Below are 17,490 nucleotides of genomic sequence, written 5' to 3'. Positions count from 1 at the left end.
GTAGGTAAATTGTATTTTTCAAGTAGTGGGTAGCCTAAGAATAACTACAAATATTGATAAAGTATTAGGTTAAGCATGTAAACATTCTATCAGTAGTACTTTATTTTAAGTGTGTTTCATGTGTTGGCGAAGACATAAAATAAATAAAATACGAAAAGAATATTTAGGCTTGCTGAGATTTGAAATTTAGTACCAATCCTAGTATACTACCATAAGAATCACTTGGGACGAGGTTAAAGTGATGTCCTTTTGTGTGCATGAATTCCTTTTGCAGCTCCATATATATAAAATGATTTCGTTCCTATAATTCTTGAACAAATGAACGTTCAAGAAACTAGAAACTAGGTAGATTTTGATTATGCTTTTATTTACTGTAGCCTCTTCGTTGTAATATAATTGCACAATACTATCGTTCATATGCGCGTACTATTTTCTTCTAGATAATGAACATAGGACATATGCAAACTTTCTTCTAGCTAGTGCACATAACACATATGAAAAAACTTCAATGTGACATAACTTTCTTTTTATTTCAATTTTCCAGTTACATTAATATTTAATATTGTCTTGTACAACTTCTAAAAGCAGGAAAGGCAAGCTATGGCTATGATTGGGATTGTACCTGAAGAACTAAAAGAAGAAAACTATGAGTTCTGGAAGGTATGCGTAAAGAGTTATCTAGTTGGTCAAGGTCTGTGGGATGTTGTCTCAACAGAAGCTACATCCGCTGAAGAGGCTACACCAGAATGGCAAAAGAAGAACGCTCAGGCTTTACATGCTATTCAACTAGCCTGTGGATCACGTGCCTACTCCAAGTACAAGAAGAACACACATGTCTCCGCTAAATTTGCTTGGGATCACTTGGCCGAGATGCGTCCTAGCGCATCACACGATACTGAAGTTACACCTGATCATGGTCTCCCAGGTGAAATACCTGGTATATTTGTTAATTTATCAAATTTTTTGCAGTAAACTTAATAACCTAACGTTGCATTATTATATATAAAGAAAGTATATGGAAATGATATATCATAGGGGTTAATGAGCACTTTCGACATGAAAAGCTATACAATGCGGTGGAAGATGGTGATATCGAACTAGTGAAAGAGATCTTTAAGAACGACCCGGATGCTGGAAGAGCGATTGTAACTCCTCATAGAGATACAGCTCTCCATGTTGCAATCCTCTCTGGAAATATTAAGATCGCACTTGAATTGGTGAAGCAGATGACCCCAGAAGACCTGGAAATTGCTAATGAGTTTGGTGCCACTCCTCTCTCTCTTACAGCTATAACGGAAAGTACAAGATTGGCAAAGGCCATGGTGCAAAAGAATCGTACGTTGGTTACAATAAAAAAAGGAAATACTGATGAAAGCTCACTTCCTGTGATTGTGGCTTCAATGTATGGTAGAAAGAAAATGGTTCACTATCTCTACTCCAGGACTCCAAAGGAGCTGTTTGACCCGACAAGAGGCATGGAAGGTGTGCTGCTTCTGAATAATTTGATCACCGCAGATTTATTTGGTGAGTGAGTTTAATTTTTCATGCATAGACAATTTTTTCACATGGAGAAAATAATATACCTTGTTTCCGAAATATATGGGTATACTTATATTCTTAATGCTGCAGATATTGCTTCCATGCTACTAAATAGGTACCCACAGCTAGGCGTCACCCATGATCACCATGGCAATTACGCTCTTCATAAATTGTCTCACAAGCCTTCCGCGTTTGCTAGTGGAAGCGAATTTCCTTTCTGGAAACATTGGATTTATCGATGTGAGCAATCGTACTTTCTTTCATTTAAATTTTCATGATTTGACGTAAGCTCAAATTAATAAGGAGTAACATATTTTTAGGATTTTAGGATCGAATATATGAAATCGTAATAAATAAATGATCAAAGCACTATGATCTTACAATGACATAAACATAGCCTTCAAGGTTTTACTTACATTCTCTTTTATAGTGTGAATCTAAACGTAACATGTATTTTAAAATTGATAGCTCTTCGATCCATTTAAAATTAACTAGTTTATAACATGTGATAACCACGGTTATAAAATTAATTAAACTTTCGTATTAAAAAATCAAAATTATTAATCAATTATTTTAAATAAATTATTACTCAAGAGATATTTTTTTATTTATATAAAATTATAATCGTTGATTTAAATAAATACGTGGAGTTATATCATTTTATAATTTATATTAATTTTATTTTATTTTTTAATCTAATGTTATTAATTTAATATAATTAAAGGAAGAAATTTTAAAATTTGAAATTTAAAATGAAGAATCAATTATTAATTTAATAAAATTAGAGTGAGAAATTTAAATTTTGAAATTTAAAATGAATAATTAATAGGTTGACAAGTGGCATGATAAATGATATATAACATTAATGAGGGGTTCTAATTGCATGACATTTGTCAATATGAGATTAAATATATTCTTTTATTAGAATAGGGATTATGGGCCTATATATGGCGGTTAGTCCCACCCATCTAACACCCCGTTCCCAAGTTCAACTTAACGAGAGAAAGGAAAGGAAATTGATGGAAATGATAAGAAAATAAAAGAAATTGATGTTCATGAGTTTCATTAAAGGAAGGAAGCGGAGGGAAAAGGAAGGATCACTTTCCCTCCTATCTTTCCTTCCGATTTGGGAGGATTTTAAAGGAAAGAAGAAAATGATTAATTTTCCTTCCACTTCTCTCCAACTCAGGAACACAAAAAAAAAAAAAAAAAAAAAAAAAAAAAAAAAAAAATTTGTTTTTCTTTCCCTTCTCTTCTTTTCTCTCATGACTTTCTTTTCTCTTCTTTTTTTTTTTCTTTTGATAAACTCGGGAACGGGGTGTAAGTCAATCTTGTTCTTTTAGCTCCGAATTTGAATTTCCCCAAATTTATGATTAATTTTCATATTAAATTATTCCTTGTCAGTTTTAGAATCTCGTGATTTTTTTCACTTTTTTAAAATCATATGATTAGTTAACATCTTGTTATGAGTGTTTTTTCTCTTTTTTTAACAAGAAATCTAATCTACTTCTAAAACTAGTCTCCGACGAATTGAACACTCAATCTTAAGGATGGAAAGTAACATATGATACCGTGGGCCTATAACCAAAGTCTTTTGATAATAAAGAGACTAAAAGAAATAAAATTAACCACATCGCCCACAATTATTTATATTATATGAAAATTAGCTTTATGCATAAAAAAAATTCTAATTAAAGTTAATAATTGACATAAAGTATAAATATCAAATAATCACAACTTAAAATATTACAGTTCAGTTGTGGGCCTATAACCAGGTTTTCTTTGGGTAATAAAGAGACTAAAAGACAAACTCAACCAGCTAGGCCTCAATTATTTTTATTATATGAAAGTTAGCTTTATGCATAAAACAATTATAGTTAAATTTAATAAATTAAAGACATAAAGTAGCTAGGTGTTTGAACCTGGACCATCAATTAGAAAAGACACAACACAACAATATAAGCCACAACTAATTCGTATGCATGTCATACTATATAATCCATTTGAGTTAAATTTAGAACAAGGCTGGATCTTGAACACGAAAGCTCCAAATAACTAACATTTGTCGATGCCAACTACACCGCTACAAGATTCATTTTCATAACAACAAAAAAAGTCTATATACATAAGTACTTATATGTCCAATTTGAGGCCCAAATCCGTCACTGGCTTGTGGGCTGGGCCTGCATGATTGGAAGTTGGTAATGACTAATGATGAAGAAAGTAAACTCCTGATCAGCTGCATTTTCTAGGAAATAAGACGCATGATTGATTAGCTTCTTTTATGAAAAATAGAATATTCATCCACTTAAAACCTGTTTGTGTTCATCAAGTTTAATGATACATGTATTATTTGAAAACCAAAGGTTTAATTACTCCCGACTAATCTAAACAGGTGTGCGTATACATTCTCCATGGGATGTTCAGACCCAAAAAAGTGACTCTTCAAATGGCTCAGAACATGAAATCGACATCGATCAATCCAGTACTGAAGAAGAACTTATCAGCCATCCTATCTTACTACATCAACTAGGATGGTTCTTGCTACGATCTTTTGGTATGTAATGCTTGAATTCACACACATTCTTCTTTTCATGAACCTTTCCATGAAAGAAAGACTCCATCATTCATCTTTATATTTTACTTTCAGTACCAGATATCAAGCATTTGCATGAAAAAAAGTTGGTAAATGATGAAGCAAGTAAACTCCTCAGCTGCATTTTTAAGGAAATGAGGGACATGAATCGCTCACAACTTGAAAAGATGGAAATCGATAAGGCCTTGCATGGTGCAATTAAGCATGGAATCGTTGAGTTTGTGGTGGAACTGCTAAAATACAATCCTGAGTTCATATGGAGGAAAGACAAAAGAGGAAGGTCAATCTTTTCACATGCAATCATTCTTCGCCAAGAGAAGATCTTCAGCCTTTTTTATAGTTTAGGGACAAGGAAAAGCATAGTAGCTAGTAGACATGATATATTCCACAATAATTTTCTACATCTTGCAGCAAAGCTCTCTCCTCCGGCTCAACTTGAGCGTGTTTCCGGAGCTGCCTTACAAATGCAAAGGGAACTGCAATGGTATAAGGTATGCTATGTTTAGAAGGCCACAAATAACTAGCTATTTTTCAAGTTCTTTTAGGTTTTTATGTTCGAAAAACTAAAAAATTGTTTATAAGCTAACTTTAAAAATACTCAAACTAATATTTCAACTAGTGGCAAATACAGAAAGAAATGTAATGGGTTGCACAATTTTTTAAGTGTTGCGTTACTGGAGGGAAAAAAAACTCATTTTTGATGACAATTTTTGTCCAATATCATTTACTAAAATGGTTTCACATTTACACTAAGTTTACACTTATTAGCACTTTGTGGCGAATTTCCAATGAATTCGTGACGAATTTTGATGAATTTATACTAAATTTTGCACTTGACCGTAAAATTTGAGAGGTTATCCGTGCCACCTACTTTGTCTGGCCCTCGATCCTGGTTTCAACAAGCTTATTGAGTTTTTTTTAGATTCTTTCTAATATATATCTTTTATTAATTATAAAAAATCATCAATCTTCTACATATCTTTTTATATTATTTTACATATTTCAGCTTTAACAAAGATTATTCTTTATGGGCTAAAGTTTAGGTTAGTCAATCAAACAAAACCCTTAACCTACTAGAATTATTATATTCAATTTAACCATGATTTTAGGAGGTGGAAAGCTTAGTACAACCGAAATACAAAGATCAATTGAATGAAAACAATTGGAAGCCTAGCACATTATTCACTGAAGAACACAAGGATCTAGCAAAAGAAGGCGAAAAATGGATGAAGAATACTGCAGGGTCAAGTATGATTGTAGGAACTCTTATTGCTGCGGTCATGTTTACAACAGCCTTCACCATACCTGGTGGCACCAACGATAGATCTGGTCTACCCATCATGTTATACACTGACAGAAACACGTTCATGATCTTTATGATATCAAATGGACTATCTCTCTTCGCATCATCAACTTCAGTGTTGATGTTCTTAGGAATTCTCACTGCAAGATATGCGGAGAACGACTTCCTTATGTCTTTACCCACCAAATTGATCTTTGGAATTGCATGCCTTTTCTTCTCGATAGTTACCATGATGGTCTCTTTTGCTGCTGCTATGTATCTAATGCTCCATAAGACGTTAGAATGGGTCTCCATACCTCTTATTATTTTCTCTACTTTGCCTGTACTTCTCTTCTCAGCCCTTCAGTTTCCGCTCCTACTGGAAATGGTTTTCCGTACATATGGATCAACAATTTTTGAGAAACATAAGAAAATTGCCACCTCTACCAAGAAGTCTCTCCGTTAGCTTTGTTATGTAATGTCACGTTGAGTTTTATGATGGTGTGTTTTCTCGTCTGAGTGTGAGTTTTTGTTATTGCGGTTTTTGTTCATTGTAATCTCAAGTTGACTTATTGAATAAAAGAATTGTTTTTAACAGTTTTAATTCAGAACATAGGGCCAATATATGCACATATAAAGAACATATCCATCAAGAAGTAACAAGTAACAATATATCCATCAAGAAGTAACAAGTAACATATGCTCAAACAAATAACAACAGATTTATCATATTCAATGAGCATTACAATTTTTTGTAAGCTCATAAGCCGAAATTGAATTGCCAATAGACAGAAGCCTAACATGAATTTGGAATGTTATTATGTTAATACACAATGTTAATTAACAAAAACGAACCAAACTTGATTGAATTTTCATAGTCATCCAAAAGCAAACAGGCAACTTGGTGGTAATTTGACTTACTAAATTTAAAATAATCAAGAATAGATGATGAACACCATCACAATAACAAGTATGTAAGAAGCACTTAGGTTTAACATAAACAGAAACTTTCTTCATAATTCAAGACTCATATCACCTTGGAGTTTTTATTTTAAACATTATTAAAGCGCATATATATTACATCATCTCATACATGTAGACCTTCAAGCATAACAGGTTGTGGCAGAGGCGAGCCACCACAATAACCTTTAAGAATATCACCTTCTTCAGACGTGAAGCCAAGAGAAGTAAGCATTGAAGGCCAGCACCCATAAGTGATGACACGAATGGCTCTGCAACACTCCATTGTCAAGTAGCTGTCTCCGTTAAGAAAGAAAAGTATGATTTCATTCGTGCAGGATTTCAACTCTAATAATGCATTCCAACAGTCCATTAGCCCTCCATCCTTTTCTCCCTGAAGTCTTGCGACCAGACCTTCGCCAGGCTTGATCACATGCATTTTCAGAGCTGTTGAACCAACTTCGGTAGTAACAAGGAATGATAGTAGAAGTAGTGAGATAAGAAGAACCTTTATAGTAGACATGATCAGATGAGATTAGGAATTTACTTTGAATTTCAGGGCTTTGTTGAGGGGTTATATATATAAGGAACTACGTTTGACACTATGCGGTGCATATGTAGAGGTGCTTATGGAATAAAATAATCATTGAATATTAAATGCATTGAATAAATACTTAATTATGAAAAGAAAAAAAAAACTGATGGATGATTTAATGTTAGAAACCCAAAAGATCGACTATACTAATTACTATTATGAACTTTTTAGCTTACATCTCATGAATTAATTTCAGAAATTATCATCACATTTTAACCTTTCGAAACATATATACATATAAACTTTTATGGATGAACGATGTCATGTAAGCATGACATACTGATCATCAATGTCAGCGCAAAACTTTCTTTTGATATAAATATAACAAAGTTTAGTTATTTTAGTTATCTTACAGATGTGACTTACAAAGAATTAGGATGAGTTTTTGTGCCCCACAAGTAGCAGACGGTTCAAACATATTTGGGACGCAAATAAATAAATAAAAAGGCTCTTTATTTTTTGAGTTAAATTTAAAAGAAAAATATATTACTAAGACCAAAAAAAATTATTGTTATTATAAAAAAAGATTCATGTAGGAAATGAATTCTTACGAAATTAAATGTAGTTTGGATAGAAAAAGAAATTACTAAAAATGTGTATCGAACACATGCCATGTCCGGGATAAAAGGCGAATGGAAACAGGAAAGCTATGATTTATTCAACCTCGACTAATTTTTTATAAATGAAAAGAAAGTTAAAAGGGAAATCTATAGAAAAGTTTCAAATTTTTTTCTCAGTTTATGATTTAGTCCTAAATTAATTTTCGTTTATAAAAAATGACAGGTTATCGACTATTACACTCAGTTTAGCCATTCAAATCTGTAACCCTTCTATTAGCCGATTACTTGCCCCAACTGATTAATTTTTGTTTTGTAGTGATAATGGAGACAGTAGATGAATTAAATACCATTGATGGGGAATTGGATGAGTTTTTCAAAAAGAAACAAAGAAGTCGATGAAAAGATGAGTTCCTAAATACTCTCACAGACAAAGCGCTTGACGAATGCACCATACATAAGTTCCTAAACACTCTCACAAAAAGAAACAAAGCGCTTGACGAATGCACCATACATAAGATAAATCTAAATGATTTTGAAGGAATCTCAGAAGATGAAGCACCACAGGAGAAGTTAAGTGAGAGTGAGGGTGATGAAAAAAACAAATTGCTGTTTTAGTGCTCAACCCATGATTCGAAGGTGAAATGGAATAATAGGAAGTCAGTTCTGTAACATCCCCAAAATACGGTCCAATAATTCCGTTTTAATTATTCATAAAAACCATAATTACCATTCATCATCTCATAAAAGACATAAGTAATGTATCTCAAATCATCATAACAAAATACCATATCAAAATCACATATAAAAATATCATAGTAAATCATCTCAGGCTAAAAATTGTGATGTGTGGTATGCAGTCATCCCGAGCTCTTCTCCTTGCTACTGGAAGTACCTGAAACCAAAGCTGAAAAACTATAAGCACCACTATATAAAAATATGTCATTTAGTTGCACACAAAAGGTGCCACTAAAAACCCAAAAAACGCCACTAAAAGTTTCTCCAAGAATGAGCGGCACACATAATAAGTGTCACTAGAAACACTCCCACTTAAACCTTTTAATGACACTTTTTATTTTTGCCGTTGCAACTTTTTAAGCTTTTAGTGACATTTTTTATTTGTCACAATAAAAGAAAACGTTTTTGTGGCATATATTTTATGCCATTGAATTCTCATTTGATTAAAAAATTCATGGTTTTTTTAGTTACACATTTTAAGATTTTAATTACACTTTTTGTTTGCCACAATAAAAAAATAAAAAATTAATTATAATAAAATTGTGGCACATTTTGCATGGGTATATACTCATAAGATTCTATATTTTATAATACAATAAATAATTAAATTATAGCACACAAAAAATAATAAAAATTTCATACATAAGACAAAATAAACAACATTTTCTTTTTCATCTAATGGAATGAAACATTACATTCCTTGCACCATTAATCATAACAAACAAACACTACCTAGGAAAAAATAAATGTTTTTCTAACCTTGCAAAGATATTCAATAATCATTTGTTTGACTTTAACTAAGCTATAAGTGGTTCATTATCAAGTATATCTTCTACAACTTTTAAGTCAAATTCAACTTCTTCGGTTGTTGTCTCTTGTTGTCTACCATGGCATGTGAGCAAGAAGCTCAATGTAAACACATGAGCTACGATACATTGAGGTTGCATCTTTTTCAATCTCCTGGTAAAAAAACATTTTAAACAAAAGTTTAAAAAAAATTATATCTAAAAAAGAAGATACATTTTATTTTCAGTTAAAAAGTTCATCCCTAATGCTCATGGACCAAAAATATAATTTAAGTGTTAATAAAAAGGCACCTTAATTCATTATGTGCATGTTTCCAAATATTTGGAGGCATTCCAACATCTTACATCTTTCTTTCAAAGGCAGCCACGTCATCATCTTCATCATTATCTTTAAGTTCTTCACTAAAAATATTCAAGAAAATTTATATAAAAATGAAAGAAAATTTAAAACATACATGTTGGCGTAAAAGACATTCCTTCTACCTTTTGTGTAATCTTTTTTGCCGTATGAATAGACTTGCACAATTAATAATTTAATCAAAATTACTATAAATTGCAAAGTTTCTAAAACAAAAAACAATAAAAAAAAGTTATACATTTTTACATGTAATGTCTATTAACTTATTATGTGGCTTTTGAAAAGATAATCGCATAATAAAACGTACTATGCAAACGAGAAATTGAGGGGCACAAAAGAGTTTTGCTAAAAACTTGGTCAAACATTTTTTCGTGGGTACTACATGGCCATATTTTAAATTTTCTGGGTCTTCTTCCATTTGTGAAAATGGGTGATCAATATATATTAATCAAAAAATCAAAATCAAGTCTAAGTCAAAACACTTGCTACTATATATATATATATATATATATATATATATATATATATATATATATATATATATATATATATATATATATATATATATATATATATATATATATATATATATATATAAAGTAAACATATGTTTGAATTTGACTTACAATTTCCTTTATTTTTTCCACATTTTAAGAGCTCCCATAAAAAGATAACTTGCATCACACTTGCCAGAAAATTAACAAATACCCGTTTCTCGATTTTAATGGGAGTGAAAAGCTTCTACAAGAGAAAAAAATTAAAACATAGATAATGCAAAAAAACAGATACTAGCAATTTATAGAAATGCCCCTGTCACACAAACCTTGTTATTAAAATAAAAAAATGAATAAGAAAAATATTACACAAACCTTTGGTGCCTCGAGGACATGACAATCAACTTGAGCGAGTTGTTTTACAATAGTAACTCCACATGAAGCGAGTGAAGGGTCAACACAATAAATACAGCTTTTCATAGTCTGGTAGGTTAAATAAATGTTAAATTTATGATAAAGGACACAAAGATAAGTGGTATCAAAAGGCTATTGAGGTAATATAGCTTTCCATCTGTTATAACTCACATTTTTCAGGAGGCTCATGTCTTGATTTTTCAACTAAAGATGTTCTTTTTAGCATAGATAATGCACTCCTACAAGTAGTAAGTCATGGTCGTTGGGAGGTTTCTTTGGGTGGGACCAAGTATATGCATAAACAGAAGCAGGGTTAGATATGTCAATTTGAACATCTTAGGTGGCTTCATCTCAACACACCAAATCTTGCATGATGAGTTGGTGGAATTCAATTATATCTCTCAAATGCATGTTCTCATGTGCCCATACTGAATTCTCTTCATTTTTCTTCTAATAACATCTCAAGTTGGATATGTATCTATTAAAATAATCCAATTAACTTCTTTGAATAATTTTTTCTAATTAAAGTAAAACTTAAAAGACATACATACCATGTTATCATCATTAGGTGTAGGGTGGTCGCTATTTTCCTTTTCATTAACCTCTCGGGGAATTTTACTGCCTTCTTCCAGCTTACAACATAGTTTTTTTTTTTTTTTTTTTTTTTGCAGAATTGAAATCCTTGTTCACTCTTTTCAGCTCCCAAGAAGAACTTTTGCTTTGGCAGCTGTTGCAATTGCCACCTGTCACCAAACCCAACAAACAAATATCATCATACATCAATCAATACATACATATACACATATGTCTCATAAAATATGATCATGACATATCCATCATGCATCCATTTTCCACCTTAATACTTTCTGTAAACTTTGATAACTTTATTAAACTTAATTCTCAATACCACTAGAAACCTAGATTTGATTGTATAGCATATAACTGCAACAAATAGTAATGTACTTTTCTTATTTTTTTTTTTTAAAAAAAAACTTTTACTAAAGCCACTATAAATTTCAAATAATATTCTTGGAAAATCTTAACTGAATTACTGTAATATGATTTTGTGCCTGAATGAGTTTTAGGAATTTGAATTGTTTATATAACAGTTTTCAAAAGTTGGATGGTTTTTAATTACCATTTTTAAGTCTAGTTATCAAGTTAGAATAGAAGCAAATGTGCATTGTTATTCATTGCAATGACATTAGTGTGAGCATAAATAAATAAATAATGATTCTATATCTATTTGTATGTATGTGTTAAAGCAATTTGAAATCCAGTAAGAAAAAAATGATATGACAAACTATTCAAAAGGAAAGTAGATCACAAATGCCATAGAATTCGTCAACATTTGAGAAAAATAAATGAAAAAAAAAATAAAGTTAGAAACTAGCAAGTGAAAATCGGAAGCTTTTGGGGTTAAAACTAGGGTTAAGGTTACAAATTGAATTACCATGAGTTAAAGCACGAACTATCCCGACATGACAACCGCTATAATCTTTAAAAATCTCTTCTACTGTACGAGGACTCGAAGAAATTGAAGCCATTTCTGTATGAACTAGAAGAAAAGTAAGGATATATTAATAAATTAATTTCAATTTAAAGTGCAGAATATTGATCATACTCTGTGTTTTTGTGCAGGGATTGAGTAACTCAATATTCGCTATTTTTGGCAGTCGATGAGATAAAAAGTCAAAACACACAAGTAGGAATGACCGAATTGTCTTAGGGATCAGGAAAAAACCACAACGAAGTCAAAGACCTCTTTTTTAATTATATAAATATAAATATATGCAAATACAAATACATAGTTAAGAGGAAATGAGGGAGAATCAATGGAGACGTAGTAGCATATATGACCTGGTAGTACCACCGTCGGGAACCAGAACGTCAATCCATCAATCGGAGGAGAAGGAAAAGCTTTTAGATCATGAAAAACACCGAAGAATGAGCAACTCATTTGCGAAGTGTGTGTTTATTCTTTGCAGTTCAGTTGATTGACATTTGTTTAAATTGGGGAGAATATGTGACGAATAGGGTTAATGGTGGTGGTAGAGAACGTGGCGAGGCCATTGTAGACGGAGGAGAAGGCGGTAGGTGACGTAGATGCGAAATGGTGGTGATCAATGCGTTTCTTTTTGGGAAAATGAATTATAAGGCAATGAAGTTTCCAAATCGTTTAAAAAACCTCAATTCTGTTTTGTCTGTTCAAGAAAACCCAACGAACTTAACATTTTGTCTAAAAAGCCCAACTAACTTACACTTCTCATTTATGGTCAACCGGCTAATGAAAGTCAACGAATGACATGGCTTATGACGTGTAATTAAATATCAGAAAATGACTTGTAAGACCAACGAAGTTTCAAAACTGTTCACAAAACCCCAATCATGTTTTGTTGGTTGAAAAAAACCCAATGAACTTATGCTTTTGTTCAATTCTCATTAGAGGCAACCAGATTCATTTGGTATACAACTAGTTGGTAAATGACATGACATTATGTTTAATGACATGGAATAAAGAGATTAAAATTGCCCTTTATATATCGATTTAGCCCTAAACTTTTTTTTTCTGGATGATCCTCCGTTCAAGATGTCCAAATCCAAGAAGAGCGTCCACATCTACAAGGGTTTTCATCATCAAATATCTTTTTTGTAGATATTGAGTTGGACATCAACGATTGAGAGGAAGAATAAGAAGTAGCTATTACAAGAGTTCGAACACAGACACCGTTTGTTTTTCTCTTCTCGAAACCCTAAATCGATATATAAAGCGTAATTCTAATCTATTTATTTCATGTTATTAAATATAATGTCATGTCATTTGCCAACTAGTTGTATACATAATGAATCTGGTTGCCTCTAATGAGAATTGAACAAAAGCGTAAGTTCGTTGGATTTTTTTCAACAAACAAAAAATGATTGAGGTTTTTTGAACGGATTTGAAACTTCGTTAGTCTTACAAGTCATTTTCCAATATTTAATTACACGTCATAAACCATGTCATTCGTTGACTTTTATTAATTGTTGACCCTAAATGAAAAGTGAACAAAGTATAAGTTAGTTGGGTTTTTTTAGACAAAATGTTAGTTCGTTGGGTTTTCTTGAACAGATAAAACATAATTGGGTTTTTGGAACGGTTTGAAAACTTCGTTGGGTTTATAAGTCATTTTCCCTTTCTTTTTTAGAGATAGATAGAGAGGTACGTAACTTGAAAGCGAGGTTATGTTTAAGAAAATGTGGAAAGAGGGAAGATATGAGAGTTAAATATTTTTTTTCCTTTAATTGCACTTGTATAGTGCCACTAAAAACGTGAATTAGTGGTACAAAAATTAAGTGCCATAGAAAACGTGTGCCACTAAATGGTTTTTTATTTGTAGTGCACGAAGCTTATTGAGTCTCCCCAAACTACCACATACCATACACATAATCACATACTGGAAACATTGGGCCTAGCCCGCTGCATCGGGCCCCGCCCGATATCGGACGAATCCGACATCAGGCCCCACTCGGTATACATATCTATTTTTACTAGGTCTTGTCTGTCTCTGGGCCCCGCCTGCTATACACATATAAACATATAATCATAATCAAGCTAGTACATATAGACAAACACAACACTATAATTGTTAGTCTCAAGGCCCCGCCTATCTTGGGCCTCGCCCCTACTCTGCTGCTAATGGGATATGGAACCCCGTCCACACTCAGCTAGTGATGAGATACGGGCCCCGCCCACACTCACCTCCCTACTAGGCACATACAAGTATCACAAAGACAACAAGTATAACTACACACACATTCCTTCCTCGGGTACCACCCGGCATCGAACCGTAGTTCGGAAACATACATATAAACCTTCCTCGGGCCCCACCCGGCATCGGATCGTAATCCGGAAGCATATAAACTACATCGAGCTAACCCCGACATCGGATCTAAATCCGGTATAAACTAACATACATAAGCGGGCCGACATTAATGCCTTCGACCCGTTCCTACTGGAGAAAACTCACCTCACAAGCTAACTGTAGAATCCTGTGAATAAACCTCTCGCTGCTAGCTGGCATATCCCCGCACTGCTGATCTCTCAACTCTTTGAGCTACCATTACCCAAAATAACAATTAGTCCAATCCCAATAATCCTCCTTAGGGTAAAATGACCATTTTACCCCTAGTCCAACTTGGTCCATATCTAAAGCCCAAAACCATAATATAAAAAAGGCCCAACACTAAGTATGCTTCCCAAGCCGACTAGTGGACCCACTAATGGCCCACTTTGCTAAATTGGACAATCCCTCTAATAGGCCTTATCCTAAGCCTAAACATATTCTTGGTCCAAATTATCTGACTTCTGATGGCCCACTAACGCCCAAAGAACCAAAGTCCAATGTATGGCCCAATCTGAGGCCCAAAACATACCAAGCCCATATCTGATGAGTACGCGGGGAGTACTCCTCTATACGCTAAGCGTATAGGCTGTATGACTTGTATGCTGCGCGTACTTGCATTTACGCCCAACGTACGTCTCTGTTAGGTCACTTTTCCCACTAAGCACTTAATACGCTATTCCAAAGGCTATAATCACATATTCAAGTCCTCTTTAACGTATTAATTCATAAAGTCGATTACCTGATGGCTTGTAACCCACCAAGTAAGACCAAACTTGAAATATAGCAACTAACTTCCATGAATGACTCCAAATTCATGCATGGACATAAAAGGACCTTAAAGGTCGAAACTTTACTGCTTATGGGACATGAATATCGCTGAGAGTGGCACCTCTTGGCTTAGAAACAAACTTGAGTCATAAAGGCCCATTCTTGGAACTAAAAAGAGTCCAAAACAACACTACACTAGATCTAAGCATACTTGAGGAAAGTTTAAGGCTTTATACCTCAAGGTGATCTGGAATGGAACAACAATCTCGGATCTACAACTTCTCCTTTGAAACACCACCTTGCTTTGCTCTTCACTTGCTTGGAAAATGGCTCTTCAACACCAAAATGGTCTCTAATGGCCTTCAAAGCTCCAAGAACACTCAAGGAAGGATTAGGGTTTCGTGGTGGCTGTCTAAGGGTGAAATGGAGGCTGACCATTGAGGCATATTATTCCTTTTATAGTGGCACACCCTAAATTTTAGGGTTTAAGTTTGAATGGAGTACGCACCGCGTACCTCTATGTAGCGTCTATTTACTCTTCTATGTTGGGCGTAGCCCAGCTTACGATGGGCGTACTTTCGCGCCTACCACCTTGCATGCATGGTACTTTCTTTCCATCTTTCTCCATTAGGGACCAGTAATGCCAATAACTTCTTCATTGTAAGTCCGTTTCCGACGAACTTTATATCCACGAAAAGTTGGCGGGAAGCCCTATGCTCCTAGCTACAACCCAAGCCTAAACCCTTCCTTATAAGACCCGATACCCATAAAATGCCGAATCGTCACATTACGCCTATACCCTTGTCCTCCGAAGCGATAACCGAGTACTTTCAAAAACGAGTGTTACAAGGTCGTGGGGAGAGATATGAATCACCACACCAGCTAAAGGTTTGTTTGATAAATTACTCTATAAGTAGGGGTTATCCAATTAGGTTCAAGAAATGTGATAGTGTAAGGCTTGTGGTTGTATGTGCAAGTGACCCTGAGAAATTTCAATGTCCCGTTGTGGTAAGGGCCTCATGGATGAGCACTGAAAGATCATTCCAAATAAAAAAATTAGTTAAGCAACATACTTGTGTTAGGAATTTCTGTAGTACTAAACTTATGGATCCCACATGGATAACTAGGCATTTTCTGAAGGAGATGATTAGGAAACCAAATCTAAAATGTAAGGAAATGTAAGCTATTATTCAAAGCAGGCTCCATTGCAAGGTTTCATGCCTAAAATGTTATAGAGCAAACTTTAAGGAAATTTCTTTGATAGATGGAAAGTTAAGTGATCACTATGCAAAAGTATGGGATTATGGACATGAGTTAATGAGATCCAATTTAGGGAGTACAATTCAAATATCTGTCACTGTAAACCCTAATAACACTACTACTTTCTATAGAATGTATACATGTTTTAAGGCTATCAAAGAAGGATGGAAAGTTGGTTGTCCAAGAGTTATTAGGCTTGACGAAATTTTTTTGAAGGGACAATATAAAGGTGAGATGCTAACTACCATAGGGAGGGATGCAAATAACCATGTGTATCCCATTGCTTAGGTTGTAGTTGAAATTGAGAACAAGCTTAACTGGAAGTGGTTCTTGGAACTATTACATGATGATCTAGAATTACAAGCAGGCTTGGATTTGTGTGTTATTTCTAATCAACACGAGGTAATGTTTTCGATTATATTTAGTTGTCATTTCATTTATACCACTACAAGAAAAAAGGCCTTTTACGACGCGCAAAACACGACGCTCTTTGATTTATGTTACGCATTAGAGAGCGACATTAAAAAAGTGTCATCTCTTCAAAAATTTTAAGGATTTAGGTCGCGCATTACTGAGTGCCCTTAAATTAGTGTCTGGTGTAAAAATATTAAAAACACGGAGGGCACCTATAATAAAAAGAGCGTCCTCTACAAATGTCGCTTTATAATTTTAATAAACGCGCCTCCTTGATAGGTAAGGGGGGAAACTAAATCCCCCAAAATTTTGAACACCCGCTTCCTCTTCCTCTCTGCTCTCTACCCTCCAAAATCGACTTCATTCTCTCCCTTCTTTCTCTCTGCAAACCCCTTCCTCTCCAATCGACTTTCACTTCCTTCTATGTGCAAACCCTAATCAAACATAACACATTTGAAATAGTAATGGTGTTGTGACTCCTCAGGCTAGAACATCGGCGACTACACACCTATCAAATAATATCTCTCATACTCGTCATAGAAGAATGACATATATCACCATTGGTACATAAGATTAGATATCAACTCCTCAGGCTCACCGTTCCACCTCTTCCCCACCCTAATACATTTACTAAGACTCCTCAGGTTTACAAGCCCAAGGTTTGATTGCACTAAGGTATGAAAAGGACGCTTCTACCCTGCCCTATTTCTTCAGTCATTCAACAAATAAGGGGGCACGTAATTTCTCATTCATATCTCGACTTCATCTTCTCAATCAAGAAAAAGGATTATGATTTTTCCCTAAATGTGCGATTTCATCTAGTAT

At 33.9% G+C, this 17,490-nt stretch overlaps 2 protein-coding genes and 1 non-coding gene across 9 annotated transcripts; 1 reads left to right on the top strand and 2 right to left on the bottom strand.

The window, feature by feature from the left end:
• Positions 1–266: 266 nt before the first annotated feature.
• LOC111906499 (uncharacterized) lies at positions 267–6,014 on the top strand. Of its 2 annotated transcripts, none has more exons than XM_023902261.3 (7): positions 267–345; positions 589–925; positions 1,036–1,524; positions 1,630–1,779; positions 3,935–4,096; positions 4,190–4,626; positions 5,245–6,014. In XM_023902261.3, the coding sequence occupies exons 2-7, from the start codon at positions 601–603 to the stop codon at positions 5,881–5,883; spliced, it is 2,202 nt and encodes a 733-aa protein (XP_023758029.1). In that variant the 5' UTR covers positions 267–345; positions 589–600; the 3' UTR covers positions 5,884–6,014. The 2 variants fall into 2 exon arrangements, with proteins under 2 accessions (XP_023758029.1, XP_023758028.1); XM_023902260.3 differs by having other exon boundaries at positions 589–937.
• A 179-nt stretch (positions 6,015–6,193) lies between these two features.
• On the bottom strand, positions 6,194–7,052 carry LOC111906515 (egg cell-secreted protein 1.2). Its single transcript, XM_023902275.3, has one exon. The coding sequence runs from the start codon at positions 6,898–6,900 to the stop codon at positions 6,505–6,507; it is 396 nt and encodes a 131-aa protein (XP_023758043.1). The 5' UTR covers positions 6,901–7,052; the 3' UTR covers positions 6,194–6,504.
• Positions 7,053–8,810: 1,758 nt separating this feature from the next.
• LOC111906498 (uncharacterized) lies at positions 8,811–12,473 on the bottom strand. 6 transcript variants are annotated; one of them, XR_006185544.2, is made up of 8 exons: positions 12,200–12,473; positions 11,793–11,897; positions 10,891–11,082; positions 10,511–10,817; positions 10,301–10,408; positions 10,058–10,172; positions 9,365–9,475; positions 8,820–9,227 (listed from the first exon to the last, which is right to left on the bottom strand). It is a non-coding gene; the product is annotated as an uncharacterized LOC111906498 (transcript). The 6 variants fall into 6 exon arrangements; XR_006185539.2 differs by having other exon boundaries at positions 8,814–9,227; positions 10,301–10,817; XR_006185530.2 differs by having other exon boundaries at positions 8,816–9,227; positions 10,058–10,408.
• Between the last annotated feature and the right edge of the window lie 5,017 nt (positions 12,474–17,490).

Source organism: Lactuca sativa, chromosome 1 (assembly GCF_002870075.4).
Source record: "Lactuca sativa cultivar Salinas chromosome 1, Lsat_Salinas_v11, whole genome shotgun sequence".
NCBI lineage: Eukaryota > Viridiplantae > Streptophyta > Magnoliopsida > Asterales > Asteraceae > Lactuca > Lactuca sativa.
The sequence above is the reverse complement of the archived record's forward strand: the minus strand, read 5'-3'. Positions and strand labels throughout refer to the sequence as shown.

What these genes read in the sequence shown, in the direction of transcription:
- LOC111906499 (XM_023902260.3), top strand. Translation starts at nt 601, where the DNA reads ATGGCTATGATTGGGATTGTACCTGAAGAACTAAAAGAAGAAAACTAT. An exon ending in TCTCCCAGGTGAAATACCTG is followed by an intron (nt 938 to 1,035) that starts GTATATTTGTTA and finishes GATATATCATAG; the next exon opens with GGGTTAATGAGCACTTTCGA. An exon ending in GTTCTTGCTACGATCTTTTG is followed by an intron (nt 4,097 to 4,189) that starts GTATGTAATGCT and finishes TTTTACTTTCAG; the next exon opens with TACCAGATATCAAGCATTTG.
- LOC111906515 (XM_023902275.3), bottom strand. Translation starts at nt 6,900, where the DNA reads ATGTCTACTATAAAGGTTCTTCTTATCTCACTACTTCTACTATCATTC.